The following is a 24,751-nucleotide window of genomic DNA, read 5'->3' as shown; positions in this document are numbered from 1 at the left end:
AATCTAATGTACTCTGCCTATCTGCTGTAGGTGTGCCACAGAAACAGGGCAGTGCCGCTGCCGCAACCACATGGTAGGCAGGCAGTGCAGCCAAGTGCAAACTGGCTACTACCACATTGCACTGGACTACTACACGTATGACGCTGAAGAGGCCCGACTCCGCCAGGTGAGGAAGGGGGCTCCTGTGTGAATGGGACTGGAACCAGCCATTGGGTGTGTGCCTGAGGCTGGCTGCTGAGTCCAGTGAGGCAAGATGTAGGGGAAAACAGAGCTGAAGTCAAAGCTAGTGCTGAAGAGTCTTGGGTGTCTGCTGTGCTGTGGATGTGGATGAAATAAATGTGTGTATCCAACTCAGACACAATTGTGCATGCTCAGGATGCACAATTTTTTGCATATTGTACACAATGCATGATCTTTAAGTTGTAAAGGAAACTTGAGCAACTGATCGATGCAGTGCACATTCAGTCCATGAAAGCAGATTTGTGCTCTCTCATGTTTATGATGGGTGAAGATCCTGAGTCAGTACAGGTGTTGCATTTACATCCTACTACCTGTCCATGTGAGGCTCCCAGGCAATTTCCCAGTTGTCTTTAAGAGTATAGAAGCACCAAGAGCGTTCTCTAGAACGCTTTTATTTGGGATAATGAATGATAATGTGTTCATCTTAAGTGAGTAGAAAAGAGCAGGAGTCCAGTAGCACCTGTGAGACTAACAAAGTTTGTGGTAGGGTATGAGCTTTCGTGAGTCACAGCATGTATCTGAAGAAGTCAGTTGTGACTTACAAAAATTTACCACAAATTTTGTTAGTTTTATAGGTGCTACTGGACTTTTGCTCTTCTCTGCTGCTACAGGCAGACTGAGAGCGGAACTACAAGTGACAAAAGGCACAGATTGGACACTTGTCAGTTTCCCTCAAGTTTTGATGGGAAATGTAGGCATCCTAGTCTTGCAGCTTGGCTCTCTGACTGCTGTCCAATGGACTTTTCAACTGTCACTTGTCCAACATTCCGCCAAGCTGCCTACATTCCCCATCAAAACTTGAGGGAAGCTGACAAGTGTCCAACCTGTGCCTTTTGTCACTTGTAGTTCCGCTCTAACATGGCTATCCATCTTGGGCTATCTTAAGTGAGTGTCATTTTGGCACCTCTGGCTTACCTGTGTGTGCTACAAGGCCAAGGCAGATGATGCTTAACACCCAGAGCAGCTGGGACACCATGAACACATCACTCAGAGTCAGCCGTCATCTTGCCTTGATTCAAAGTGCTTTCTGTCCAGAGCAAAGAGCCTCAGTGCGTCCTGAAATACATCACATGGGTGTGTTCTGTAACTGATGCAAGTGTTGTTATTGCTTAAAGCTTGGCAGAGATAGTTCCAAGGACTGAGACTGGGCAGCGGGAGGGCTGAGGGGACTGGGTCCAGCTGGGGGCTGAGTATGCAGAGTGCTGTTCTGTGAGAAGGGCAGTATTTTACTTGTTTTTTTTCTCTTGGCAGGGAGCTGAAGTCATGGAGCGAGTGCATCTAACAGGCCACCCAGCCACATGGACAGGGCTAGGTTTTGTGCGGGCTTTGGAAGGAAGCGTGGTGGAGTTCCAGATCAATAACGTGCCCTTCTCCATGGAGTATGACATACTGCTGCGCTATGAACCTCAGGTGCCCCTGCTTTGGCCTAGCAACCCAGTTAGGGGTGTGCGCTTCAAAAGTATTTATAGTAATTTTGGATCCAGACTTCAGTTAGGGCATGGTTTTCATTATCTTCATTTGGGCAGGGGGGACTGTTGTTATCAGGTTGGGATTTTTTCCAGGTATTTTGGCGGGTCCTGAAAATATGAGACCCCAGGCAGCAAGAGTGGAGTGAGAGGGAAAAAGAAACAACTGGCCCCAGACTTACCTGACAGACACTGTTTCTGCTGGAGGCTTCTCTATGTCATTGGCATCAGAGATGGCAGAGCCCACCCTGCAGCCAGAAAATAGTGGGTGGGTGAGCTCATGGACTTCTCTGATGCTTTCATTGTTTAAAAAAAAGGAAGTCTCTAACCCCTTTTGTTGTGGAGGTATTCCTTTTCCTTTAATATCTCTACAAGGAATGGGAGTAGAGACTTCTTTTAAAAAAGAAAGCTGGGAACTCAGGAAACCAGATACACATATTGGTATGCTGTTCTACTGATATAACAATATTCAATTGCTATTTTCAGGGGGAACGCAGGGGAACGGAGTTCCGGAACCTCTTGAAAATAGTCACATGGCTGGTGGCCCCGCCCCCTGATCTCCAGACAGAGGAGAGTTTAGATTGCCCTCCATGCCAGCGGCGCAGAGGGCAATCTAAACTCCCCTCTGTCTGAAGATCAGGGGGCGGGGCCACCAGCCATGTGACTATTTTCTCTGAGGGCAACCCACTGAGTTCCACCACCTCTTTTCCCAGAAAAAAAGCCCTGGCTATTTTTTTAAAAGCCCCTGCAATGGCAGAGGGAGGAAATGGCACTATGGCAATCAAGCCTTGCAGGAGTCTAGGAGCCTCCCAGATCACTTGCCATTTTCAGCCCATGGGGGTGAGCTCTGCTAGTGGTAGGAAGAAGCCTTCAGCGGGACAGAAACAATGCTGGCATGGTAAGTCGGGCCAGTTCAGTCCTTTCCTTTTTAAAAGTATAAAGGCAATGGGTGGCCCTTTCTCTTTAAGGGAAGACAGATGCCAATGGCTGTTTCCTGGGATGGCATACTTTCTCTCTTCACTCCTGCACCTCCCTCAACTTGTGATATTTCAGGAGATAAATTTTTATTTCTCTTGGAATTTTGGAAGAGCTTGGGTTCATTTTAGGTATCCTTGAACTAATCCAAAACAGCCATCTTGGGGTGTAATTTTGGCTAGGTAGACCTGTACGCACACCACTATCCCATTACCTCTGATCCAGTCCCACCTCAGCATTGCCTCAGAAATAAGCAAACAACAGAACATTTGAATTCAGCTCATGCAAATCCAGGTTTCAAACATCTCTATAAATGCAGAGTTTAACATGAATTTCAGAATACGTACCTGTCAGAACATTTTCCATTAGTACAAACATTTTGTCAGTAACTTAAGTTTGGACAATAAATAATCATCTTCAGTTTCAAAAGTAAAATCACTATTTTCAGAATTCAAAATGAAGTCAAGAAATCTGACTTTCAGAATTGTTTGGAATTTTGTTTCTGTTTTGTCTGTAGCTTTCATTCTGGCTAAATCTCTGTGGACTCCTGTTGATCCCTTTCTCTGTTCTAATGTGTACTAGAAGAATATAAAGATGCCAGGTTTTTAACTGGCCTTGCTCCTGTGTCTTTTATATCAATATGTCATGCCAAAATGAAGCTGGTGAAACTTCTTCTTATGGAGGAAAAGGCTTTATGTGCTTCATTTCTGTGTGTCAGGTCGCTGTTAAAAGCACAAGAGTAGAGCTGATGAAAATGCTTTTAGCGTTCCTCGTATAACCCACAGCCCCCTAAATTAGACTGTTTGAATATATGCCAAGCAGTTACTTGTAGCTGTTTGTTAACAGTAATTCTCAGTAGTGATCATATGTTTCCCATGTCTTCCCATTAATCCTCCCCTATCAAGGAACTTTCTGGAATACCTGCCCATCTCTTTCCTTTGGCTAACCAGCTGGGGCTCTCACAAGTTTCTACAAGCCAGAGCAATCTCTGAGTAAAGAAAGACAAGTGGCAGTCCTTTGGAGGCAGGCCAAGCCTCTTTAGCAGAGGATTCATCCAAGGCTAAGCAGTGGAGTCCAGAATGTAGGCTTGCATTGGGAGTCTAAAGCATTTTTTTGCCTGATGCTGCCCTTTACAAAAAAACCTCCCTCCATTCTCCATTCTCCTCACACCTGCCCTTGCTGTGTTTTTAATCTTCCTACCTGATACTGAATCCCTTTGGCCCATAACCACTTCATTCGCACATTGAGCGGAGAGACCTTGACCTTCAATGGGGTCTTGAGTGGTGCCATTTTACCCTTGGCCTGACTCCTTTGGGAAATTGCCATCGCTGTGTCCCAGCCTACCAAGCTACTCTGTGATCAATGCTGCATATGCTCTCCTCTTCCCTCAGCTATCAGTGACATGGGAGGAGGTGAAAGTGTCTGTTATACGACCTGGGTCTATCCCCACGAGCAGCCCCTGTGGGAACACCATCCCTGCGGATGACTTGATGGCTGTGGCTTTACCACCCACATCCCGGTGAGTGCTGGCAAATCCAGAATTGGTAGCATCTTGACTTTTTTTTTCTTACGCCATTAAGTTGCAGTCAACCTACAGTGACCTCTGAAGGGTTTTCAAGATAAGAGTCTTTCAGATGTGGTTTGCTTTTGCCTGCCTCTGCATAGCTACCCTGGACTTTCTTGGTGGTCTCCCTTTCAAATACTCACCAGGACTGACCCTGCTTAACTGCTGAGATCTGGCAAGCTTGGGCTACCTGGACCATCCAGGTCAGGCTATCTTGACTTTAGTGATAAGGAAATATAGGTCACCCTGGGGAAGAAGAGAGTTGTTGGGAGCTATGGATTTTGATCGTATCAGGGCTGCATCCTGGACAAGTTCACGTTCTTTTCTAATTGTGGCAGAAAGCGGAAAAGGCTGTCTAGATGTGCCAGTGAGAATGTAGTGTCAGCCTGTGAAGGTGATTAAGGGGCTGCCTTGCATCCATGGAGTTGAAGAAGACTCTGTAGGAGCAACATTCTGTAGAAATGCTTTGTGGCTACACTTTTCCATTCTATTTATTTATTTAGAACATTTTTATGCTGCCTTTCTATCCATCCAAGGGTTCCCAAGGCAGCAAACAATCAAAAACAGTAAAACAAGCTTTTGAAATACTTAGTATAAAAAAGTTTAAAACAACAATTAAGTAAAATACATAAAATTAAAAATACACATACACAAACATGGGAAGGACGATCAGTGAGAGAACACCAAACAAAACAAATAAGTCTTCATCCACTGACTGAAAACAGCGATAGAGGGGGACAGACAAATCTCCCTGGGGAGGGAATTCCATAATTTTGGTGCTACTATTGAGAAGGCCCTTTCTCTGGTTGCCAACCCTCTAGCCTCAGACAGCAAGAGAATCCAAAGTTGCGCCCCTGAATATAACCGCACTGGTCAAGTAGGTTTGTATGAGAGCAGGAGGTCCTTAAAGTTTGTTGGTCCCAAGTCATATAGGGCTTTAAAGGTCAGTTCTAGCACCTTGAATTGGGCCCAAAAGCCAATTGGGAGCCTGTGTAGATGTAACAAGACTGGAGTGATGTGGTTTCTATGACCCACTCCAGTCAGCATTCTGGCTGTAGCAAACTAGCTTCCAAACACTCTTCAAGGGCAGTCCTGTGTACAGCTTATTGCATTAGTCTAATCTAGTTGTTACCAGTGTATGTACCACAGTGGAAAGATCTTTTTTGCTATTTCCTGAACTATATGTTCCTTTCCATCTGCAGGTATGTGGTGCTGCCCCAGCCAGTTTGCCTGGAGCAAGGGGTCAGCTATACCATCCGGGTAGAGTTCACTCGCTATGGAGGGCGTGAGCATTTGCAAGGTGCTGCTGTTCTCCTGGACTCGGTATGTATGGCATGGTGGGGCCCTGATACATGAGATAGGGTGATGCACAGCTTGCTGGAGAAACCACTTGCAAGTAATGCGCTCTCCTTGTTTGTGTCTCCCTCATTTCCTCCCCCACTCAAAGTTGGTCCTGATGCCTCGTTACTCCTCCTTAGAGATGTTCATCGCTGGGGATGCTGCCTCTATTGCCCGCAAGGAGATCTTTGAGCGCTACCGCTGTGCACAACAGGCTCGCCCTGTGGTTAAGGCACCTGTTCCAGAGCCTTGTGCCAACTTGCTTGTCAGCATGTCAGCCATCATCCACCAGGGGGCACTACGTGAGTGTTAAACTGCCCAGGCGCAGAGACCTCATCCAGCACTGGAAAGGTTCCATGTGCTGCACAGAACTCCTTGTGAGATAAAAGTGCAAAGGCAGGGGTGATGAAACTATCCCATGCCACTTGGAGACACCTGTGACTCGACATCCATGCTAAGTTACATGTACAAGTGAGGATGCCTGTGCCAAAATTCATATAGTTTCTCTGCTATCCTGTTCTGCAGCAGGGAACCTGGAGACCTGCCCCCCTTCACTCCCCCAGAGTCCTCAGATAAACTTCATGTGATTTGGTGAGGGTTATATTCTTGCTGTTAATGGAATGGCTGCTGAGTCATCACAGTCTGCCCAGGTCTGGATTTTCACCAGGGCCTCTTCACGGCTCCCAGATCCAACCCAAACATCATATTTCAGTCATGTGTCTGGCCTAAGGCCACACTTCCCCTGCTTCCTTCCTCTCAGTAAAGAAGTTGCTGAATTTATAGCTGAGCCCCAGCTCCCTAGTTGGCCAGGGCCTCTGTGATTTTGTTCTCCTAGCCCCTTCCTTCTTTCTTTCTGCCTCCTTCTCATTCTTCCTTTGCTCCCAGCCTGCCTGTGTAACCCTCAGGGCTCACTGAGTTCTGAGTGCAATCCAAGCGGTGGGCAGTGCCAGTGCAAACCTCATGTCATGGGCCGCCGCTGCGAACGCTGCTCCCCTGGCACCTTTGGCTTTGGACCCAGCGGCTGCAAAGGTGAGTGAAACATGGCTTCTGACCATCTGGCTCATTTTGAAGTTTTTAAAGTATACCTTACTCAGTTTCAGTCACTGCAGATATCACCAGGATATCACCAGATATCTGTTAGATATCTGTCCAGTTCTTACTCCCAAGATATTGTAAGGGACAGGGGTTGCCCCAAAGTGCAAGCACAGATTTAAAGCTCTGTGGAGTGTACGGAAAAGAGAGGGATGATTTTGGAAAGCTAGAGAGGAATACAGAGGAAAGGATTAAGCACACTTCCTATGTCATCTCTTCCCAAAACTGCATTCCCCAAACATCAAGTGACATATTTATAGCATTTTAAAGTCTCTAATATGCACGTCGGCACCTCTCTGGGTGCTCCTGAGAAGGCCCATATGCTCCTGGCATTCCTTTATGATCTTCAGTTAGTTTTAGAACTTTACACCCCTCCCTATTTGATCCATATGGATCATTTTGCTGAAGAGTAGTTAAAATGTTAATTCACAGACTGATAAAGAGACATACAGACCTTTTCAGAGAATTGTTTTTCTTTTATTGTATGCCTCTTTGCACACGTTCCTTTCCTTTAATGTTGCTGATATAATAGCATTTTCCCAAAGTACTTACACTGCAATTTTATTGAACTAAAGAAATTGTGCATTTGAACAGAGTCTTTGATTGTCATCTGGCTGCTCCTCCTTTTTGTCCTGCCACTGTTCTCGGCTAAAAAGCTAACAGATTCTACAAAAACAATTAAAATGCCTGGTTCAGGAAACGACTTTGGCAAGGAAATAATTTCATGCAAAATAGGAACCATTTCCATACCTTCGTTACATAACTGAATGAGAGCAGAATTTGAATCTTCTAGGCAAGGACTGTGAACATCCCTAGACAGGGTGAAGTCAGACATATGCAGGGAATAGTTCTAAAATCAGATAACCAGGCATGTCATGAGGTCTGTTTGGGGATGTGTGATGCGTTGATGGAGCGTTGTGGTGTTGTGTTGGGAGGAAGAGCGGAAATATGGATGATTTTTCCTTCCCTCACTTTACAGCATGCCAGTGCAACAGGGAGGGATCTTTGACCGGCACTTGTGATAGCTTCAGTGGACAGTGCCCATGCCGGACAGGTGCCTTTGGGCCTCGCTGTGACCACTGTCAGCCAGGCCACTGGGGTTTTCCAAACTGCCGGCCGTGCCAGTGCAATGGGCGCTCAGAAGAATGTGACCCACGGACAGGCAGCTGTCTGCGCTGCCGAGGCCACACAGAAGGAGAACGATGCCAGAGGTGAGGCAGAACGTTAAGATATTCAGGGGCGGCTGGCAACTGCACTGGTGCCTTATTTCCAAAACTGTCTTCTCTCCCCCTAAGGCCAGAGGGCTCAGGTTTGAGATACAGTAAAGGCCTTGGGGTTATGCTTGCTTATGAACCTAACTGCTAAAGGGTCAGACTGTGGCCTGTGGTCATTGGATGTGACCCACACTAATGAATTGATGTCCTTACTGGCTGAAACAGGGATTATGCTGGTCACATATTGCCCAAGTGTTGACGCTCTTGTCATGGGAAGCCTTTTTCAAATGCTCTTTATTTTTACAGTCCTCCAGTGGTTGTAGCCTGTTCTCTTCATTGCTGCGGGCTAGAAACTTCCTTACAAAAAACAAGAAACATAAGAGTTCTCAGGCATTTGTATTCACTGTAGGATGTACTTAATGTAACTAACTCCCAGAATTGTGAAATACACAACCCACCTCTTTCCCTATCTGCAGGTGTGCATCTGGATACTATGGAAATCCCGTGCTGGCCTCAGGCGGCCATTGCCGACCTTGCCCCTGTCCTGAGGCACCTGGCTCTGGACGCCATTTTGCTGCTGCCTGCCATCAAGACAGTCGCTCTGGAACTGTGATGTGTAGCTGTCTCGCAGGCTATACAGGCAAGGCCAACTTCCTTGTCAATTATCAGGCTTGGCATGAAGCAAGTGTGGTGGAGAGGAAGAGTTCTAGAAACTGTAAGATAGATTGGAAGTATATAACAAGTCAAGTCCTTGGCTCATGATCTTGTGCCAAAGCGCCATTGATCTGCTGCTATCTGTTTCAGCCCCTCAGAAACAACACCTTTGTCTTACACAGGCCCGCGCTGTGATGAGTGTGCTCCTGGTTACTATGGCAACCCTTGGCAGGCTGGGGGGCGATGCCAGCCCTGCGCGTGTAACAACAACATTGATACATCAAGCCCGGAATCCTGTGACAGACGCACAGGCCGCTGCCTCCGCTGCCTCTACCACTCTGAGGGAGACCAGTGTCAGCGCTGCCAAGGGGGCTATTATGGCGATGCCACCCGTCGTACCTGTCGCCGTGAGTGTCCTCTGTGGAGAGATTTTGCTTCCAATCAGCATTTAGTGTGCATTGCTCCGAGTCCTAACACTACCTTCTTAGCCATGTCCTTTTGTAAATCATAGTAGCATATATTTTCAGGGTTGGAAGAAACTTCAAAGAAGTGTATGAGGCTTCCAGATTATTTAGTCAAGCAACAACTGACTTGTTAAGTTATGGGAATGGAAAAACTATGATAGTCTGAGGTCTGGTTGTGCCTCATGCTTTATTTTGTTGTCCCCACATTTAAATCTTGATAAAACCATGGGTTATAAAAATATTGATGGTTGTTGTGGATTTATAAAAATATTGTCTACAGCACCCACATCCTCTTGTGTGAGGCATGGCAAAACCAGTCATGCTTATGACAGTTAGAAAATATGCATAGGGCCTGGTTGCAAAAAGTGCCCTGTGTGATTCTAGTTCCATACCTGGGATCTTTTTTTAGAGGACTAAGAATTTCTGTTTTTGTAGATGCTTTCTAATCCTCGTGATAATTGAAAACTTGAGATTAGTAATGGCTCATTGGACTGGATTTAGGAGAGGCAAATCTTTGTCATGTTCTGGACTGCTTCATCACACAGGGTGCTGCCTTATAGAGAATAAGGCTAGGGGGGTCTATCAAAATCAGCATTGTCCCTTCTGGCTGGTAGTGGCTCTTCAGGGTCTCCGTCAGAGGTCTTTCACATCACCTACTGCCTGGTCCTTCCACATGGAGATGCCAGGGATTGAACCTGGGCCCTTCTGCATGGAGAGTAGGTACTCTGACACTGAACCATGGCCCCACCCCAAAGAAGTACATTCACAAGCGGGCCTTGTAGTGCATTGGAGCTTGATGATATAAGAAAGTTTTGAATCCTGTCCTGCTCATGTAGGGAGGAAGGAGGTGAGAGGAGTAGGAGGAGACCTCTCGGTCATCATGATGTCATTCCCTTTGCCGCTGTTTTGGGCCCCCCACTTCCTGCCCCACTGTACTCACATTCAGCAACAATTACATCATAGCACATGCGTCTTCCTGGATCTTAAAAATGAAACTCTTTGTTTAGTATTCTGGATGAGGCAGCATTTCTTTCATTTTACACACTGGCATATTATTCCCCTTTCGTTGTTTGTTAAGTAACCTTTGCCTTTCTCACTGCAGGTTGCTCCTGCAACTTCCTGGGCACCATCCGCAGTGAGTGTCCGTCGCGGGAACACTGCCTGTGTGAACGTAGCAGCGGGCAGTGCCAGTGCTTGCCCAATGTCCAAGGGCAGAGCTGTGACCGTTGTGCCCCCCACTTCTGGAACCTAGCCAATGGGCAGGGCTGCCAGTCATGCAACTGCCATCCCCAGTACTCGCTGAACCCTGCTTGCAATCAGGTTAGCTAAATCTTCGTGGTTGGTGAAGGCACATGGGATCCTCAAGGGCAGTGGGGTGAAGGAAGCTGGAGGAGAGAAAACATCTAACACTGGGGAATAGCAGCTTGTCTAAGGCCGCCCAATAAGTTCATAACAGAAGCAGATTTGAGTAGTAACCTTGTTGCTTCACAGACTCAGAGCCACTGTGTTCCAGAAGCTCAGTAAAGCAGCTGCAATATACAGTAAAATTAATACAATAATACAACTGGCAAACACCTGCCAATAAGGTGTCTGTTCATCTATGCTCAGTTTTGTTCCACCTACTCCCAAGGCAGGTTCAATTTAGACCACTTTCCATCCCATCTCTATCTAGCACATTTTCTCCTTCAACGAGCTCAAGACACATGGTTCTCCTGTTCTCCATTTTATTCTTACAACAACCCTGTGAGGTAGGTTAGGCTGAGCATGTGTGATTGGTTGAAGGACACTGAGTAAGCTTAATGGCAGAGTGGGGGATAATGTTTCTGAGTCTGAAACATTAACCAGTACACCACAGTGGCCGTCCTTTTCATTTCCCTGCTAAGCACCTGCATCCCTGCTGGTGTGCGCTTCTCAGCAACACAGCCCAACATCCCTTAAGTCTGGGACACTCTGCAATATCCCGTCTCAATTCCTTCGTCTACTCCCAGCCCACAGGGAGAGATCTCTGGATCCCAAGCAGAGGCCTGGGGTCATTCTCGTCGCTTCAGCCCCTCCCTCTCATCTGCAATAGGGAGATAATAATATTGATCTGCTCTATAGGGTGGTGGTAAGAATTACTGACATCCTGGGTTGGATCCAGCAATCCATGTACATAAGGGTGGCAGACCTTTCTTGTGCTCCCTTCCCCAAAGCAATCCTTTCTGATACTGGGAAAGTTTTTTCCCTGCAGTCGCAGAACCTGCCATGCAGAAAAGGGGCTTCAGTGGGAAGAGGGAAGGAGCAAATCGGAAGAGACAGAAAGGGTTTTTTTTTTAATCCCCTCCCCACTGCAGCTGACCAGTCTGCATGGACGAGTAGACCTTTTCCACATGGGTTATTTGCACGGGATTGATGCTGTTGGGAAATGGAGGGTTTTCCTTGCCGTATGAGTGGGAAGGCTCCTGTTTTCCTGGTCTCACCAACATGGTAGCCATTTTCCCCTCCTCTCTTTCTGCTGTGGCCGTATCCTGCCCCCACCACCATGGGGGAGGCTTTTTTTGTTTTGTTTTTTAAATCAGCCATTAAATATTGTTGCCATTATAATGTTATAACAATCTGTGTATCTGGTTTTCTTAATTCTCAGCTTTCATTAAAAAAGTAAGCCTTTAGCCTCTTTCATTGTAGAGAGATGCCTTTTCTGCAACAAAGGTGCTAGAGACTTTTTTCCCAAGAAAGCTGGGACTTGGACACACAGATTGTTATAACGTCATAATGGGGTGTGTGCGTGTGTGCGTGCGTGTGGCTGTTCCAGGGAACTGGGGCAGAGGCACCACTGGGAAACTTGTCATGTGGAAGCCTCGTTGCCATTTTGCTGAATTGGCAGTGATAACAGGGAAAGCTACAGGGAATTGCTGCCATGTATAACCACCCAGGTTCTTCAACCCCAGCAATGAAGTATCCTGAGATTAAAAAGTATTGCTAGCAGTAGGGGAGCCTGAGAAAAATCTGTTGTCATAAGTGCCTTCCCCTGATGGATTGCTAGATCCAACCCAATTGTAAGTCTTTCTTAGAATAAGAATAATAGCTCCCTGGTCTTCGATCTCAGTGCCCAGGCAGCGTTCTCCTGCTCTCACTTGGCCATGGGGGTCGTGCGTCAGGGCTTGCTTTTGGGATTTCTGCCATTGTGTCTCCAACTGGCCATCTCTTGCAGTTCACAGGGCAGTGCCAATGCCGGCCAGGCTTTGGGGGCCGCACCTGCTCTGAATGCCAGGAGTACCATTGGGGAGAGCCCAGCCAACAGTGCAGAGGTGAGTGTGGCCAGCATGCAAACAGAAGCCAGCCCTTTGCGGGGGTGGGGGGGGACACAAAACCAAGAGCTGGCAGAAAGCCCAAAATACGGCTGACTTGGATGCCATGGATGCTGCAGATCTGTGACAGAGGGTACAGAAATCCTGAGAACGTCCATATTCATTAAAAAAAAGTTTGCTTCTAGTTTTTATGACTGTGGAGATGATAGCTTTCATCCAAAGAACTGCAAGCAGAGTTGCGTTTGGGCTTTGCCTCTTCCTTCCACCTGCAGTCTCTCCTTGGTCCCTTGAAGAAGTTCCTTTAGAAGAGTAGGGAGCACTCTAGACCTGCATGCGGTGAGGCTCAGGTAGCTATGGCTGGAGGAGGGGCTCTCTGGATCGAGTCCATTGTTTCAAAAAGGGAAATTCTTAGGTGTTTTATTACCTTGTAATGAGAGCACTCCCAGAGTCAGTTAGTGTCTTTGTAATAGACTCAAAACACACAAGGCGAAAAACCTAGATTCAACTCGTGTTCTCTTACCTAAAGGTTTGTCGGGAACTGTAGGCATCCTTGCAGCTTAAAGTTTAGCATTTACAGAGCAGCAGGGAGGGAAGTGCAGGTGTGGGGTGCCTTTCGTCTACTCTCAAGGTGCATCACAGCATTTTCCCTTCCCCTCATCCGACCTGGTCCTGCAGAGCGACGCCTGGCTGCACCGGGAGACTTTAAGCTGCAAGGACCCCCGCACTTCCCTCTCTGCTGCTCTGTAAATGCTAAACTTTAAGCTGCAAGGACACCTGCACGTCTCTCCCTGCTGCTCTGTAAATGCTAAACTTTAAGCTGTAAGGATACCTACAGTTCCCGACAAACCTTTAGGTAAGAGAACACGAGTTGAATCTAGGTTTTTCATCTCGTGTGTTTTGACTCATAGTTAACTTATTTTACACGTAATTATTTCTTTAAAATATTTCTTAAAAATATTTGCCATCTTTCTTCCAACAAGTAGGTAACAAACCCCAAATCACAAAAAACTAAAAACACCCAAAGATGGTAACCAAAATTAAGAGCACAGGTTCAGCCAGAATAATTAATTAATAAATAAATAAATAAATAACACTGAAACCAATCATGGTGCCCTCATAGATGGTCCTCAAGAAATAAGTAAACAACATATCTTCCTAAATAATTCCATTTTTCAGCTGTTTCAGAATACCATGAAATACACAACCTGTTGGAAACAAAGACTCCTAATGGAGGAAGCCCAACTGCTAACCCTGCATCCAATTCCAAAAGAGCAACATCCCTTTTCTAGCCAACTCCAGCTTCACCACAACTCTCTCTCACTCTCTCTCTCTGTTATTTCTCTTCTCCCTTTCTTTGTTGAAGACTGTGACATGCTGAAAGGCTGGAAAACGTTTTTCAGCCATTAAGGAAATCCAACCCTTTGTTAAAACCCTGATCAGCAATTCGTTTTTAGGTGAATTAGGCAAAGCTATAGTGATAAACCTACAGGCAGTAATCAAGAGAGCTGAATTCCTGACAATGTGCTTGATAACGTGAGGGCAGTCGAGGCAGAAACTAGGACAGGTGACTCTGTCAGGTGACTCTGACATGAATTTACTTCTGTTACAGAGATGTGTGAGTAGCACATATTAGACCACTGGAAACTGGCACACATGGTGTGAGAAAATAGGTTGTGTAAATAAGCAGACTTGAAGAACAAGAAAAGAGTATTTTGAGAGCCCTGTTTCAGATTAGGCTATTTGGAGACTGGACTAGGCGCCAATGTCTTGTAGAGCCAGGCTGCAAGGAAGTGGGTGGCTGTGTGTGTGCTCATAAACTCTCTTTTGCTTTGTGTTGTGGCCAGCTTGTGACTGTGACCCCCGCGGGATTGAGACCCCACAGTGTCACCGTGTCACCGGGCATTGCTCCTGCCGCCCAGGCGTGTCAGGTGTGCGTTGTGACCAGTGTTCCCGTGGCTTTGCTGGTGACTTTCCATCCTGTCAGCCTTGCCACCAGTGCTTTGGAGACTGGGACCGCATTGTGCAGGATTTGGCTGCCCGCACCCGCAGCCTGGCCCAGCGCGCTCAACAGCTCCAGCAGACGGGCCTTACCGGGGCTTTTGAGGGTACCTTCCGTCATCTCCAGGACAAGCTGAGTGCTGTTCAGGCCATTGTCAATGCCCGCAATGCCACCACCAGCGCCATCACCCATCTCCTGCATAATATGGATGACCTGCGGTGAGTGAAGGGGGTCCCAGTGTTGTGTAAACTGGTATGGGGTGGCGGGCAAAGTAAGAACAACTGTGCTGACTGTGCCAGATGAGTCAGTTCATTTGGTCCAGCGATCTCCTTCCAGCAATGTCTTGACAGGTGGGAAATTCACAAAGAGTCCCATCTCCCTTCTTTGGTGATCAGTTGCTGTTACTTAGACTATCTAAGATGATTGTTACTTAGATTCATGGTGACTTTGTCCAATCGTCTTTAAAGACCAGTACTGTGAGAGCTGCTTTCTGTCGGCTTCCCTTCCCAAGTGGTGCGTGAAGAGCAACAGCACTCCAGTTTTTGACCTGTTGTCTTATCAGGCAGGAGATAGCAGATGTCACAGAAACACTCACCCGCCTGGAGGGGTTGCTGACTGCCACGCAGGATGAGAACTTCGATGCCAACCATGCCCTAGGCACTCTAGAGCGTGCTGCTCGTGGCCTCAACCTCAGCCTGACAGACTTGGCACGCCAGCTGGATGCTCTCAAGCATGCCAATGTGCTGGGTAAGTGTTCTTTGCAGTGCTTCATCTATCGGCCAGATGAACACACAGACTCTTTGACTTGCAGTCATCTTCAAATTACCATCGGATTTGTGATTCTCCCCCCCCCCTTACACTGCTTCCTATATACAAGCCTATCTTCCCAGGTTTAGGGCTTCACAGGCAATTAAAGGCAGACATAATTTACCACCCATCTAGTCTTTAATTACTAGACAGAGAGCCCTGACTTTAACAAACGTGATCCTCCCTCTCCTTTCCCTAGAGACCACCAGGGTAGCCAGTTCCCTATATTAACCACCCCTCACCCAGCTATTGCCCAGGGCTGTTGGAGTAAGATAACTCAATATTTATTCCCCATATATACCGCCACCATGTTACTCAGGCATATTGGTTGTGACCAGACTGAACTGTATGTATGTATTTTTTCCCTGAGTCCACATATATCCAGCCAGCCAGCGTTAAAACAGAGAATTTTAAAAAATTATTTACAAGTTTAACAATATAGGAGTAAGTGAGTCAAATCACAAAGATACATTGTTCTTAAAATGTCAACTCATCATCCCACACTATCATAACAGTGGATGGTTACGCTAAAACTGATGCCAGCAGCCAGCTATTCCTGCTGCTTCCTTCAGAAGCATAAAATCCTTCTCATCTCTTTAAACTGTTCTAATGAATCCCAATGGCCAGCAGCCACAACTTTCCAACAGCTCCCATTGGCTATTCATTAGAAGAAGCAGAACTGTACTTGTCCATCACAGATAGCTTCTCTGGGGAGTGCCATACTTAAGTGTATGAGTTCGGGAAATCCAAATGTCATTAGGAGTTTCACCTCAGATGGAAGACAAATGTCATATTTAAGCAGAAGTAAGAGTTGGTTCTTTACTCCAGCTTCCTACCAGCCATCAAGATGCGTGACAGACATACATTCTGTCAAGTCACATGCTGAGGCAGTCATCAATCTTAGGGCATGCCTCAGGCAAGCTATCAACTTTTTTACTATTGGTATTATTTTTTAGCTCTATGATTTTATGATTAACCTGTCATCCTTTCCCCTATTAAAAAAATTGTAAGTTTTTTAAAAAGATGCAAAAGGTGAGGGTAGTTGTTTTGGTGATAGCATGGGTATTAGCCAGTTGGCACTGTACTTAGCTTGCTATAGATTTACAGAACTGCTTTTTTCCTCCTTGGAGCTTGACACTGGAGAGGAGAAGCTACATATGTATTGAATGGTGGGAGTTAGATCTGCCTTAGCCTGCCAAGTGTTTTCTTTCCACACCACCCTTGCCTAGAACCTACCTGTGCTTCTCCCAACCTATCCACCCTCAAACTATGAACATATGAGAACACATGAAACTATCTTATACTCAGTCAGACCATGGATCCATCTAGCTCTGTTCTAACTAACAGAAGCTCTCCATTACCTCTCCTAAATAAATATAACCCAAGAAGCAAACTTATGCTGAGTCAGGTCCATTGGTCTATCTCCTAGTGCCTGCTACCTGATTCTTTTAACTGGAAATGCAAGGGTTGAACCTGGGACCTTCTGCATGATATGCTACCTCTGAGTCATGATCTCTAGAAGCTGCATTTGGGGCAGGGGAAATGGGTAATGCCTTGTAGTGCTTACTTAACTCTTCTGCAGTCCCAGTTTGGTGTAGTGGTTAAGAGTGGCAGGACTCTAATCTAGAGAGCCGGGTTTGATTCCCCACTCCTCCTCTTGAAGCCTGCTGGGTAACCTTGGATCAGTCACAGAGCTCTCTCAGCCCCACCCACCTCACAGGGTTATTGTCATGAGGATGGTAATAACACACTTTGTAAACCGCTCTGATTGGGTATTAAGTTGTCCTGAAGGGCAGTTATAAACTGAATATTGTTGCTATCTTTCAGGTTCTTTTTTCTTCTAGGAGTGGGGTGGGTGGGAACTTGAGGAACTTATTGGTCACTGTGAAGAGAATTTCCCAGGGGCCTAGTACAAGTCCAGAGGCTCTGCTGCCCAGCAAACAGGTCTTGGGTGCTTCTGATTAATTCTTCACCCTGGACAGGGGCCTATGATAGTGTCCGCCAGTCATTTCTGCAGTCGCGGGAAGCTGAACACCGGGCCAACAGCTCCACTTTAGCCGTGCCTAGTCCTGTCAGCCAGTCGGCTGCTTTCCGGCGCCGCACAGAAAGCCTAATGACTGCACGGAGAGATGCGTTCAACAGGCAGAATGCAGCAAACCGGAGAGCCCTGACTGAGCTGTCAGCACGTGTCAGAGGGCTGAGCCTTCATCGGATCAATGAGAAGGTGGGTACAGTCGGAAAGGAAATGCTCCAAAAACTGGATTACACAATATTGTAAAATAATGCAGTAAAAACAAGATACTACACACAATGTGATGGTGGAGGAAGGCAGACTTGAAGAGCATTGTGAAGAATGAGAGAGGACCCCATCCTTAACAGCTGTCCCACCCATTCCGTCTACCAGGTGTGTGGTGCCCCAGGGGATGCCCCTTGTTCCAGCAGCCCCTGTGGAGGCGCTGGTTGCCGTGATGAAGATGGAAGGCGTCACTGTGGGGGCCTCAGCTGCAATGGGGCAGTGGCCACGGCTGACAATGCATTGGACCGAGCACGCCACGCCGAAGGTGAACTGCGCCGTGCTGTAGCTGATGTGGATCTATTGTTACGCCAGGTGAGTTTTGAGGGAGACAGTGGGGTTTGCTTTTAGAGAAGGGTGGGAAGAAGCCTTCCTCTTTCTGCTGGTCGGATCTTATCAGGATGTCCAAATATGGCATGGTGCAAATGCCAGGGCATGGGTTTCAAAGCAGAAAGCAGAGTGCCAACTTTTTTCCTGTTGTATTCTTGGAAACTGAGTCTCTAGCATCCCTGTGTATTTGCTGCCCCCTTCTGGCTGACCAAGGAGTCCAATGTGCTTTTTGGCAGGTGGCTGAAGCTAAAGCACAGGCAGGAGAGGCCAAGCAAAGAGCTCAAGCTGCCTTGGACAACGCCAATGCCACCAAAGCTCGGCTTGAGCACTCCAATAAGGAACTGAGAGACCTTATCCAGCAAATCAAGGGATTCCTGAATTGTAAGTGCAGAATTCAACTGTCCCCCCAATGTATATAAATACTCCCCTCGAAGGGGCTTTCAACGCACCCTGTATTTAAAAAAAATCTCCTCCAAATACAATTTAAAGCACCCAATAATACATAAACAATTAAAAACAAGAAGACCAAACCACAAGCCCATACACTGCAACATCAACAGCATTCTTCACATGAGGCTCTATTTCCTCCAATGCCAGTTTGGCCTATCTGAGTCAGGGCACAGAAAGAAAAACCCATGCGGTTAATGGAATTGCTTTATGTTGAGTCAGACCATTGGTCCATCAAGGTCAATATTTTCTACTCAGAGCGGGACCACAAGTGACGGCTGACACAGGTTGGACACTAGTCAGCTTCCCTCAAGTTTTGATGGGAAATGTAGGCATCCTGGTCTTGCAGCTTGACTCTCTGACTGCTGTCCAATGGACTTTTCAACTGTCACTTGTCCAACATTCCGCCAAGCTGCCTACATTTCCCATCAAAACTTGAGGGAAGCTGGCAAGTGTCCAACCTGTGTCAGGCGTCACTTGTGGTCCCGCTCTCAGACTGTCAGTAGCTCTCCATGGTCTCAGCAAGAGGTCTTTCATATTACATGCTACCTGATCCTTTTAACTGGTGGTGTCAGGAATTGAACCTGGGACCTTGTGCATGCAAAGCAGAGGCTCTTCTACTGAGTAACTGTCCCTTCCCTTTTGGATCTGAATTCACATTCAACCAACATTCCACAACAAATATCTTACAATCCTACAATCATAAACATCTGTATGTTTTGCTTTAAAAAAAAGTTCAAAATAATTTGAAATTTTAATTAATTTTTCTCAAGTCCAGGGGAAAGAGCATGGAGAATTGGGGCTGGGGCTGTATTAACACCTAATGGTGGGAGAGAGAGATAAAGATCTAAAAGGAACAAAGTCTCACCCTCTTAGACCCAGAATTTCTGCTTATTTCCATCCAGCAATGCAACACACGCTGGCCAAATGCTTTCAGACTTTTTCCCCTGAGAAAGAAACTTACTTTTTTATTTTAAATATACATCTGGGTTCTCCAGGATGCTGAGTTCTGTGTACTGGAGATCAAATTTCACTTGAGCTATAACTTTATAGATGCACAGAGAGCCAGTTTGGTGTAGTGGTTAAGAGCGGCAGGACTCTAATCTGGAGAGCCAGGTTTGATTCCCCACTCCTCTACTTGAAGCCAGCTGGGTGACCTTGACTCAGTCACTGCTCCCTCAGCCCCACCAACCTCACAGGGTGGTTGTTGTGAGGATAATAATAACACATGTTATAAACTGCTCTGAGTGTGGCATTAAGTTGTCCTGAAGGGTTGTATATAAATTGAATATTACTATTAGAATATAAACACTCCTGCCTGAACTAGCCCAATCTAGCCCCTTCTGAGGAATCTCTTTTTCTCCCCCTTCCTATTTCAAAGCTATCCTCTAAAGTGCTGAAGCAGTGGCCACCTCCACTCTCTTGCAGATGGCTTTGAAAACAGATTATAGAGATCTAGATGAGGTCTATCTACATTGAGGTGATTAAAGGGAACTTCCATATTCAGAGGCAGTAAACCTCTGAATACCAGTGCCAGGAGGCAACATCAAGGGATGCCCTATTGTTGGCCCTCCATAGCTACTGGTTGGCCACTGTGTGAAAAAGGATACAGGACTAGTTCGACCACTGGTCTGATCCAGCAGGGCTCTTAACGGTCTTGGCAGGGTACTAGGATTTCACTTTTTCTCTGTGGGCTTGCTTTGCAGAGGCTCTATTAACATAAGAAAACACAAAACGCATTAGGCCACATGTGCTTCAGAATTGTCTGCTGGATAAGACCAAGGTCCCTCTTGTCTGTTTTTCCAACAGCAGCTTGGCAGGTCCCTCTGTAAAGCTCCCAAGCAGACCAGGAAATAGATACCCAGTCCCTGTTCCTGACTGTTCTGTTTTCTAAAGAAAATAGGATGCTTCTCTATACAGTGGAGTGGGGAACTATAACAATGAGTAGGAGACTCCCCTGGAAACATCTTCCTACCTATAACCTACGTGCGACACTAGAGTTCCATCACTGGAGCTCCAAGAATCCCTGAAAAGCAGCTGTAAAGTAGGGTATATGTGATTTGGAGCAGGGCCGCACGATTAGGGAAGGTGAGTGATGGTGAACTCTTCCAAACGTAGAGCTGTTTCCCCAACTGTAAATCTCCTGGCTGTCTTAAGTCACCATAGGGGCAAAAATACAGCTGTTACACATATGCCTGTCTTCTTCCCTATTGGTCTCAAAAGAACGGGGGTGGGGGGTCCAACCAAGCTGTGTGCAAGGAAGAGTTAATCTCCCCTTTTCCCCATGATTCATAGTTCGGATCCAGGTTCCCCACCCTTGTGACTTTTAATGGCCAAATTATATACCTTACATTCCAGTTATGGAACCCCAGCAGCCTGTGTACTTGGGCCTCTTCTGTTCTTTCCCAGCAAGGTTCCAAACCCAACCTGAAACTCTGGCGGCTCTTTTGATAAGAATGGTCTATTTGGGCTTTGTTAAGCAGCAGCTGATAGTCTAAGGCAAATATTTTGGAGGGGGAGATACCGAGGGATGCGAACTGGGCCTTTTGGGAAGAGGCTGTTGTTTTTGAATCTTCTGTGCCATAACTGATCCATCCCTCACATAGTTGAAGCGGCTGATCCTGACAGCATTGCACTGGTGGCCTCCCGCGTGCTGGAACTCTCCATCCCAGCGTCACCTGCGCAGATCCACCATCTCGCTGAGGAGATCAAGGAGCGTGTCAGCAGCCTGGCCAACGTAGACTCCATCTTGGACCAAACAGCAGGGGATGTACGCAGAGCTGGGCAGCTACTGCAAGATGCACGTCGTGCTAAGTGAGTGTGGAAAAGTGTATGGGGTGGGAGCGGGCATGGAAAGAGTATGAATCTTTGGGACCTAGAAAGAGATGGTAGGGGCTAAACCTGTTGTCCTCTTAAGCTGTCTTCTCCTTGTGAGCAAGCAGCATGATGTCCAACAAGAAGGGAGTGAAGGGAGAACTTAGCAGCTGAGGTAACAACAGGTGAGGCCTAAACTGGTGGGCAATATAGTTCAGAGGGCTGATTATTGAGTCTAGATGTGATGTTAAAACCTCTCATCTTCCACGAAGCCCCTGAGTTGGTCTAAGATAAAGCTGAAAAGGTAGTAACTCACCTAGCATCCTTCATGGAGGTCTTGTGAGGTTCAAGTGGGATAAGAATTGTGAAATGCTTTGTATGCCTAGCTGCAAATGTGATGGGTCATAACTCTTACTGCAGGCCCTTCTGTCTCTAAATGTGGTTGTATTAAGAGAAGTACAGAGGTGGGGCAGTCACTATTCGAGGGCCAACAGTGTAGCTGTTTAAGTGTTAGATTAGGACTAAGGAAAGAAACCTGGTGTAAGTAAATGTGTGTATGTGTCTTTAAATGCTTGGTGTGGTATAGATGAAGAGGGGGTGAAAGAGAGGGATGAGAAATGGAACTTAGAGTTCAAGAGATGGAAAGACAAACCAGTTTGGAAGCAGAAAGGTTACAATTAGAAAGAGAGAGACTTAAGAATGAGGACAAAAAGGAGGGAAACTCTGAACCCAGAGCTGATTTATCTCGAGTTACCCCAAAAGATTTTATGGTGTATGTGTCAGGAGAAGATCCACAAATTTTCCTGTCCACTTCTGAAATTTTCCTGTCCACTGCTTAAAGATACTCAGGCTGCACACAGCTTGCCTCTCTTGCCCTGACTGAATCTTTTCTCTCCACTCTCAGGCCGTTTCCACAGGGCTTAACTTATTCTGCAAAATAGCGAAATCTCACACGAAATCTTGCAAGAAGATGCTGTTATCGCGTCTTCTTGCACGATAACAGCGTCTTCTGATGAGATTTCATGTGAGATTTCGCTATTTTGCAGAATAAAGTAAGCCCTGTGGAAACGGCCTCAGTCTAAAACTGCATTCACTCCGCCCACACTCTCAGTCATCAACCAATCATATCACTCACTCATCCCTCTCTTTCACCCCCTCTTCATCTATACCACACCAAGCATTTAAAATCACATACACACATTTACTTAAAATCATTACACCTGGTTTTGAATTTCCACTCTGACAGGACATTTTCTCAGTGACCTTGGGCTAGTCACACACACTCTCTCTCAGCTTAACCTGTTTCATGGGATTGTTGTGAGGATAAATGGGAAGTGAGGTTTATGTATGCTTCCCAGAGTTCCTTGGAGGAAGGGTGGGGCGGGCAGATAGATCTCAATGGGCTTCCCATCTAGACTGCAGCCTAGGAGTGTTTTAGGAAGAAGGGAACCTCTGCTTCCATCAGTGTAGGGAAATTCTTCTATGCATTTGAGCAGTTGGACAGAACATAAAAGTTCAGGGGCTTCTTAGAGACTAACAGAATTTATTCTAGGATAAGCTCATTTAATCAGGCGTATTGGAGTGTATATCTATCAGGCAGGTACATTTACACTTGTAAATTAAGTACAACTGTATCACCCTGAAGAATGTATGCTTCATATACCTGATGAAGTGAGCTCTGATCCATGAAAAGTTTATGCTATATAAATTCTGTTAGTCTCAAAGGTGCTATTGGATTCCTGTTTAATTTTGCTGCTGCAGAGGAAGGTGGCTACCTATCTGGAAATATCATGGAGAGGTGGCAGTGTTTTCCAATAAGAAGCATAAGTGCCCTTGACTTTGTGAATCAGATCTGAATTCCAGGTGGTCCAGAACTTTGTCTCCAGCTGGGGACAGTTAGATGCCCTGGGAAACTCGCAAGCAGGGCATGACAGAAATGGCTATCCTTCCTTGTTTGCCCTGGACATCTATTAATGTAGTGGCACGCTGGATATGAACACAGATGATCCATTGAGCAACTGTGGCTAGTATCTGCTGATAGACCTCTCCTCCTGTGAATCTGCCATCTTTGTTCATGGCCATCAGGATGGCTAGTGGGGATTGAACTTAAGTCTAACTTACAGCAACCCTCTCCTTCCAGTGCCCGGGCAGAGAGTGTGAAAAGTGCGGCTGAAGCTGTGAAGCGGGCTCTAGATGATGCCAAGCGTGCGCAGAGTGCTGCTGAGAGAGCCATTCGCAATGCAGCCAGTGATATCTACCACACCAAGAATGCTGTTAATAAGGTGGGTCCCAGTACTGGGCACCTTTTACCAGCCCCACCTCAGCCTCTGTACTACAAAGAATATGTGAAGCATTTACACATTAAAGTTCTTGATTTTTCTTCCTTGCTTTTGGGGGTGGGGGGGACCACAACTAAGAAAATGCACAGCAGAAACCTTAGATGTGAGAGTGACGTAAACAATCATCTGGAGTGTGCGTGTTGCCCTTCTACTCATGGCTCACTGGTAGAGCATCTGCTTTGCATGCAGAAAGTTCCAGGTTCAATCCCTGACATCTCCAGTTCAAAGGATCAGGTAGTAGATGATGTGAAAGACACCTGTCTGAAAACCTTGAGAGCTGCTGCTGGTCAGAGTGAGCAATGCCGACCTTGACAGATTAAGGGTGTGACTTAGTGGAAGGCAGCTTCATGCAAACAGGAGCAGCATAGAAGTGAGAAGGGAGGCTGAAAATGAACCCCAATTCAATGTTTTCTTCAGCCTCCTTAACCATATGGGCAAGGTCTTCTTCAGTAGTGCCCCCAAACAGATTTGGAACTCTAAGGAGCTTATTTGGTAAATACTATTTTTCCACTTTATCTGTGCCCTTTTGATCTTTTTACTCTCAATTGCTAGTTTTATTCTTTTAATTTTTTAGTGCTGTCAACACTCTTGTCTGTTTTTACGGTTCTATTGTTTTGGATTTTTATTGGTGCTTTTGTTATGCTGCTTTTGTTGCTGCCTAATGTTTCAGATGCTTTTGTCTTTTGCTATTTTTATTGTTGTGTTTTTAGTTTACAGTACTAGGTTTTGTGGAGGGTGTTTTAAAAAAAAACAACCCGTAAGCTGCCCTGAGTGCCAATTTGGTAGAAAGGGGACAGGTAGACATTTCTGTAATAAACAGAGTCCCTAGTTCTGTGCCTTGGTGCTTGGGAAAGTATTTTTGTTCATTTGGGCACTTTGATGTTGCAAGGCATCAAGTTAAGGACTCGTGTTAAAAGACAAGATGCTCCTACTGCTGAGAGAGACCACAGCTCCTTGTTTCTTCACTGTTCCCCTCTGGTCTCTCTTCTCTCATCAGATCCAGGAACAGACGGAAAGCGCTGAGGGTCAACTGGCTGAAGCCATGGAACGTGTGGGTCACCTTGACAGGCAAGTGGATGCCCTCAAGATGAAGCGGGCCAACAACAGCCTGGCAGCCACGCGAGCCGAGGAGACAGCAAATGCTGCTCGAGACCGGGCTGAGGAGGCCAAACAGGTAAGGGACTGCTGGACTTTTTTAAGGTCTGGGAATCTGGCAGTAACAGCCCCTTGGGGTTGAACATGGCCAAACTGCATTACCTGCACAGGATCCACGTGTTGCAGTCCTTCGAGGGGTTGCACTTGTTATCTGGGTAATAGTTTTGTATCCCACTTTTCCCACAGTCCCCAGGCAGCTTACAGTAAATAATGCACATTAAGTACTAATGGTGGTAAAATGAATACTTTGAAACCCTTCAAGTTCTTTGGCTG

At 46.3% G+C, this 24,751-nt stretch overlaps 1 protein-coding gene across 1 annotated transcript in view; it reads left to right on the top strand.

Annotated features, from left to right (window-relative positions):
* The window catches only part of LAMB2 (laminin subunit beta 2), a 48,630-nt gene that overhangs the window by 20,512 nt on the left and 3,367 nt on the right, over positions 1-24,751 (top strand). The window contains exons 13-31 of the mRNA XM_054977382.1: positions 31-166; positions 1,492-1,650; positions 4,073-4,200; positions 5,448-5,568; positions 5,693-5,885; positions 6,469-6,612; positions 7,655-7,886; positions 8,366-8,529; positions 8,726-8,950; positions 10,110-10,327; positions 12,198-12,294; positions 14,139-14,511; positions 14,856-15,040; positions 17,083-17,324; positions 17,505-17,708; positions 17,960-18,104; positions 20,777-20,984; positions 23,125-23,266; positions 24,321-24,497. Of these exons, the coding sequence (XP_054833357.1) occupies positions 31-166; positions 1,492-1,650; positions 4,073-4,200; positions 5,448-5,568; positions 5,693-5,885; positions 6,469-6,612; positions 7,655-7,886; positions 8,366-8,529; positions 8,726-8,950; positions 10,110-10,327; positions 12,198-12,294; positions 14,139-14,511; positions 14,856-15,040; positions 17,083-17,324; positions 17,505-17,708; positions 17,960-18,104; positions 20,777-20,984; positions 23,125-23,266; positions 24,321-24,497 (3,493 nt within the window). The remainder of the gene's footprint in view (positions 1-30; positions 167-1,491; positions 1,651-4,072; positions 4,201-5,447; positions 5,569-5,692; positions 5,886-6,468; positions 6,613-7,654; positions 7,887-8,365; positions 8,530-8,725; positions 8,951-10,109; positions 10,328-12,197; positions 12,295-14,138; positions 14,512-14,855; positions 15,041-17,082; positions 17,325-17,504; positions 17,709-17,959; positions 18,105-20,776; positions 20,985-23,124; positions 23,267-24,320; positions 24,498-24,751) is intronic.

The sequence above is a fragment of the Eublepharis macularius genome, chromosome 4 (genome assembly GCF_028583425.1).
Source record: "Eublepharis macularius isolate TG4126 chromosome 4, MPM_Emac_v1.0, whole genome shotgun sequence".
Taxonomy (NCBI): Eukaryota; Metazoa; Chordata; class Lepidosauria; order Squamata; family Eublepharidae; genus Eublepharis; species Eublepharis macularius.
Note: the sequence above shows the minus strand (reverse complement) of the source record. Positions and strands in the feature narration are given on the sequence as shown.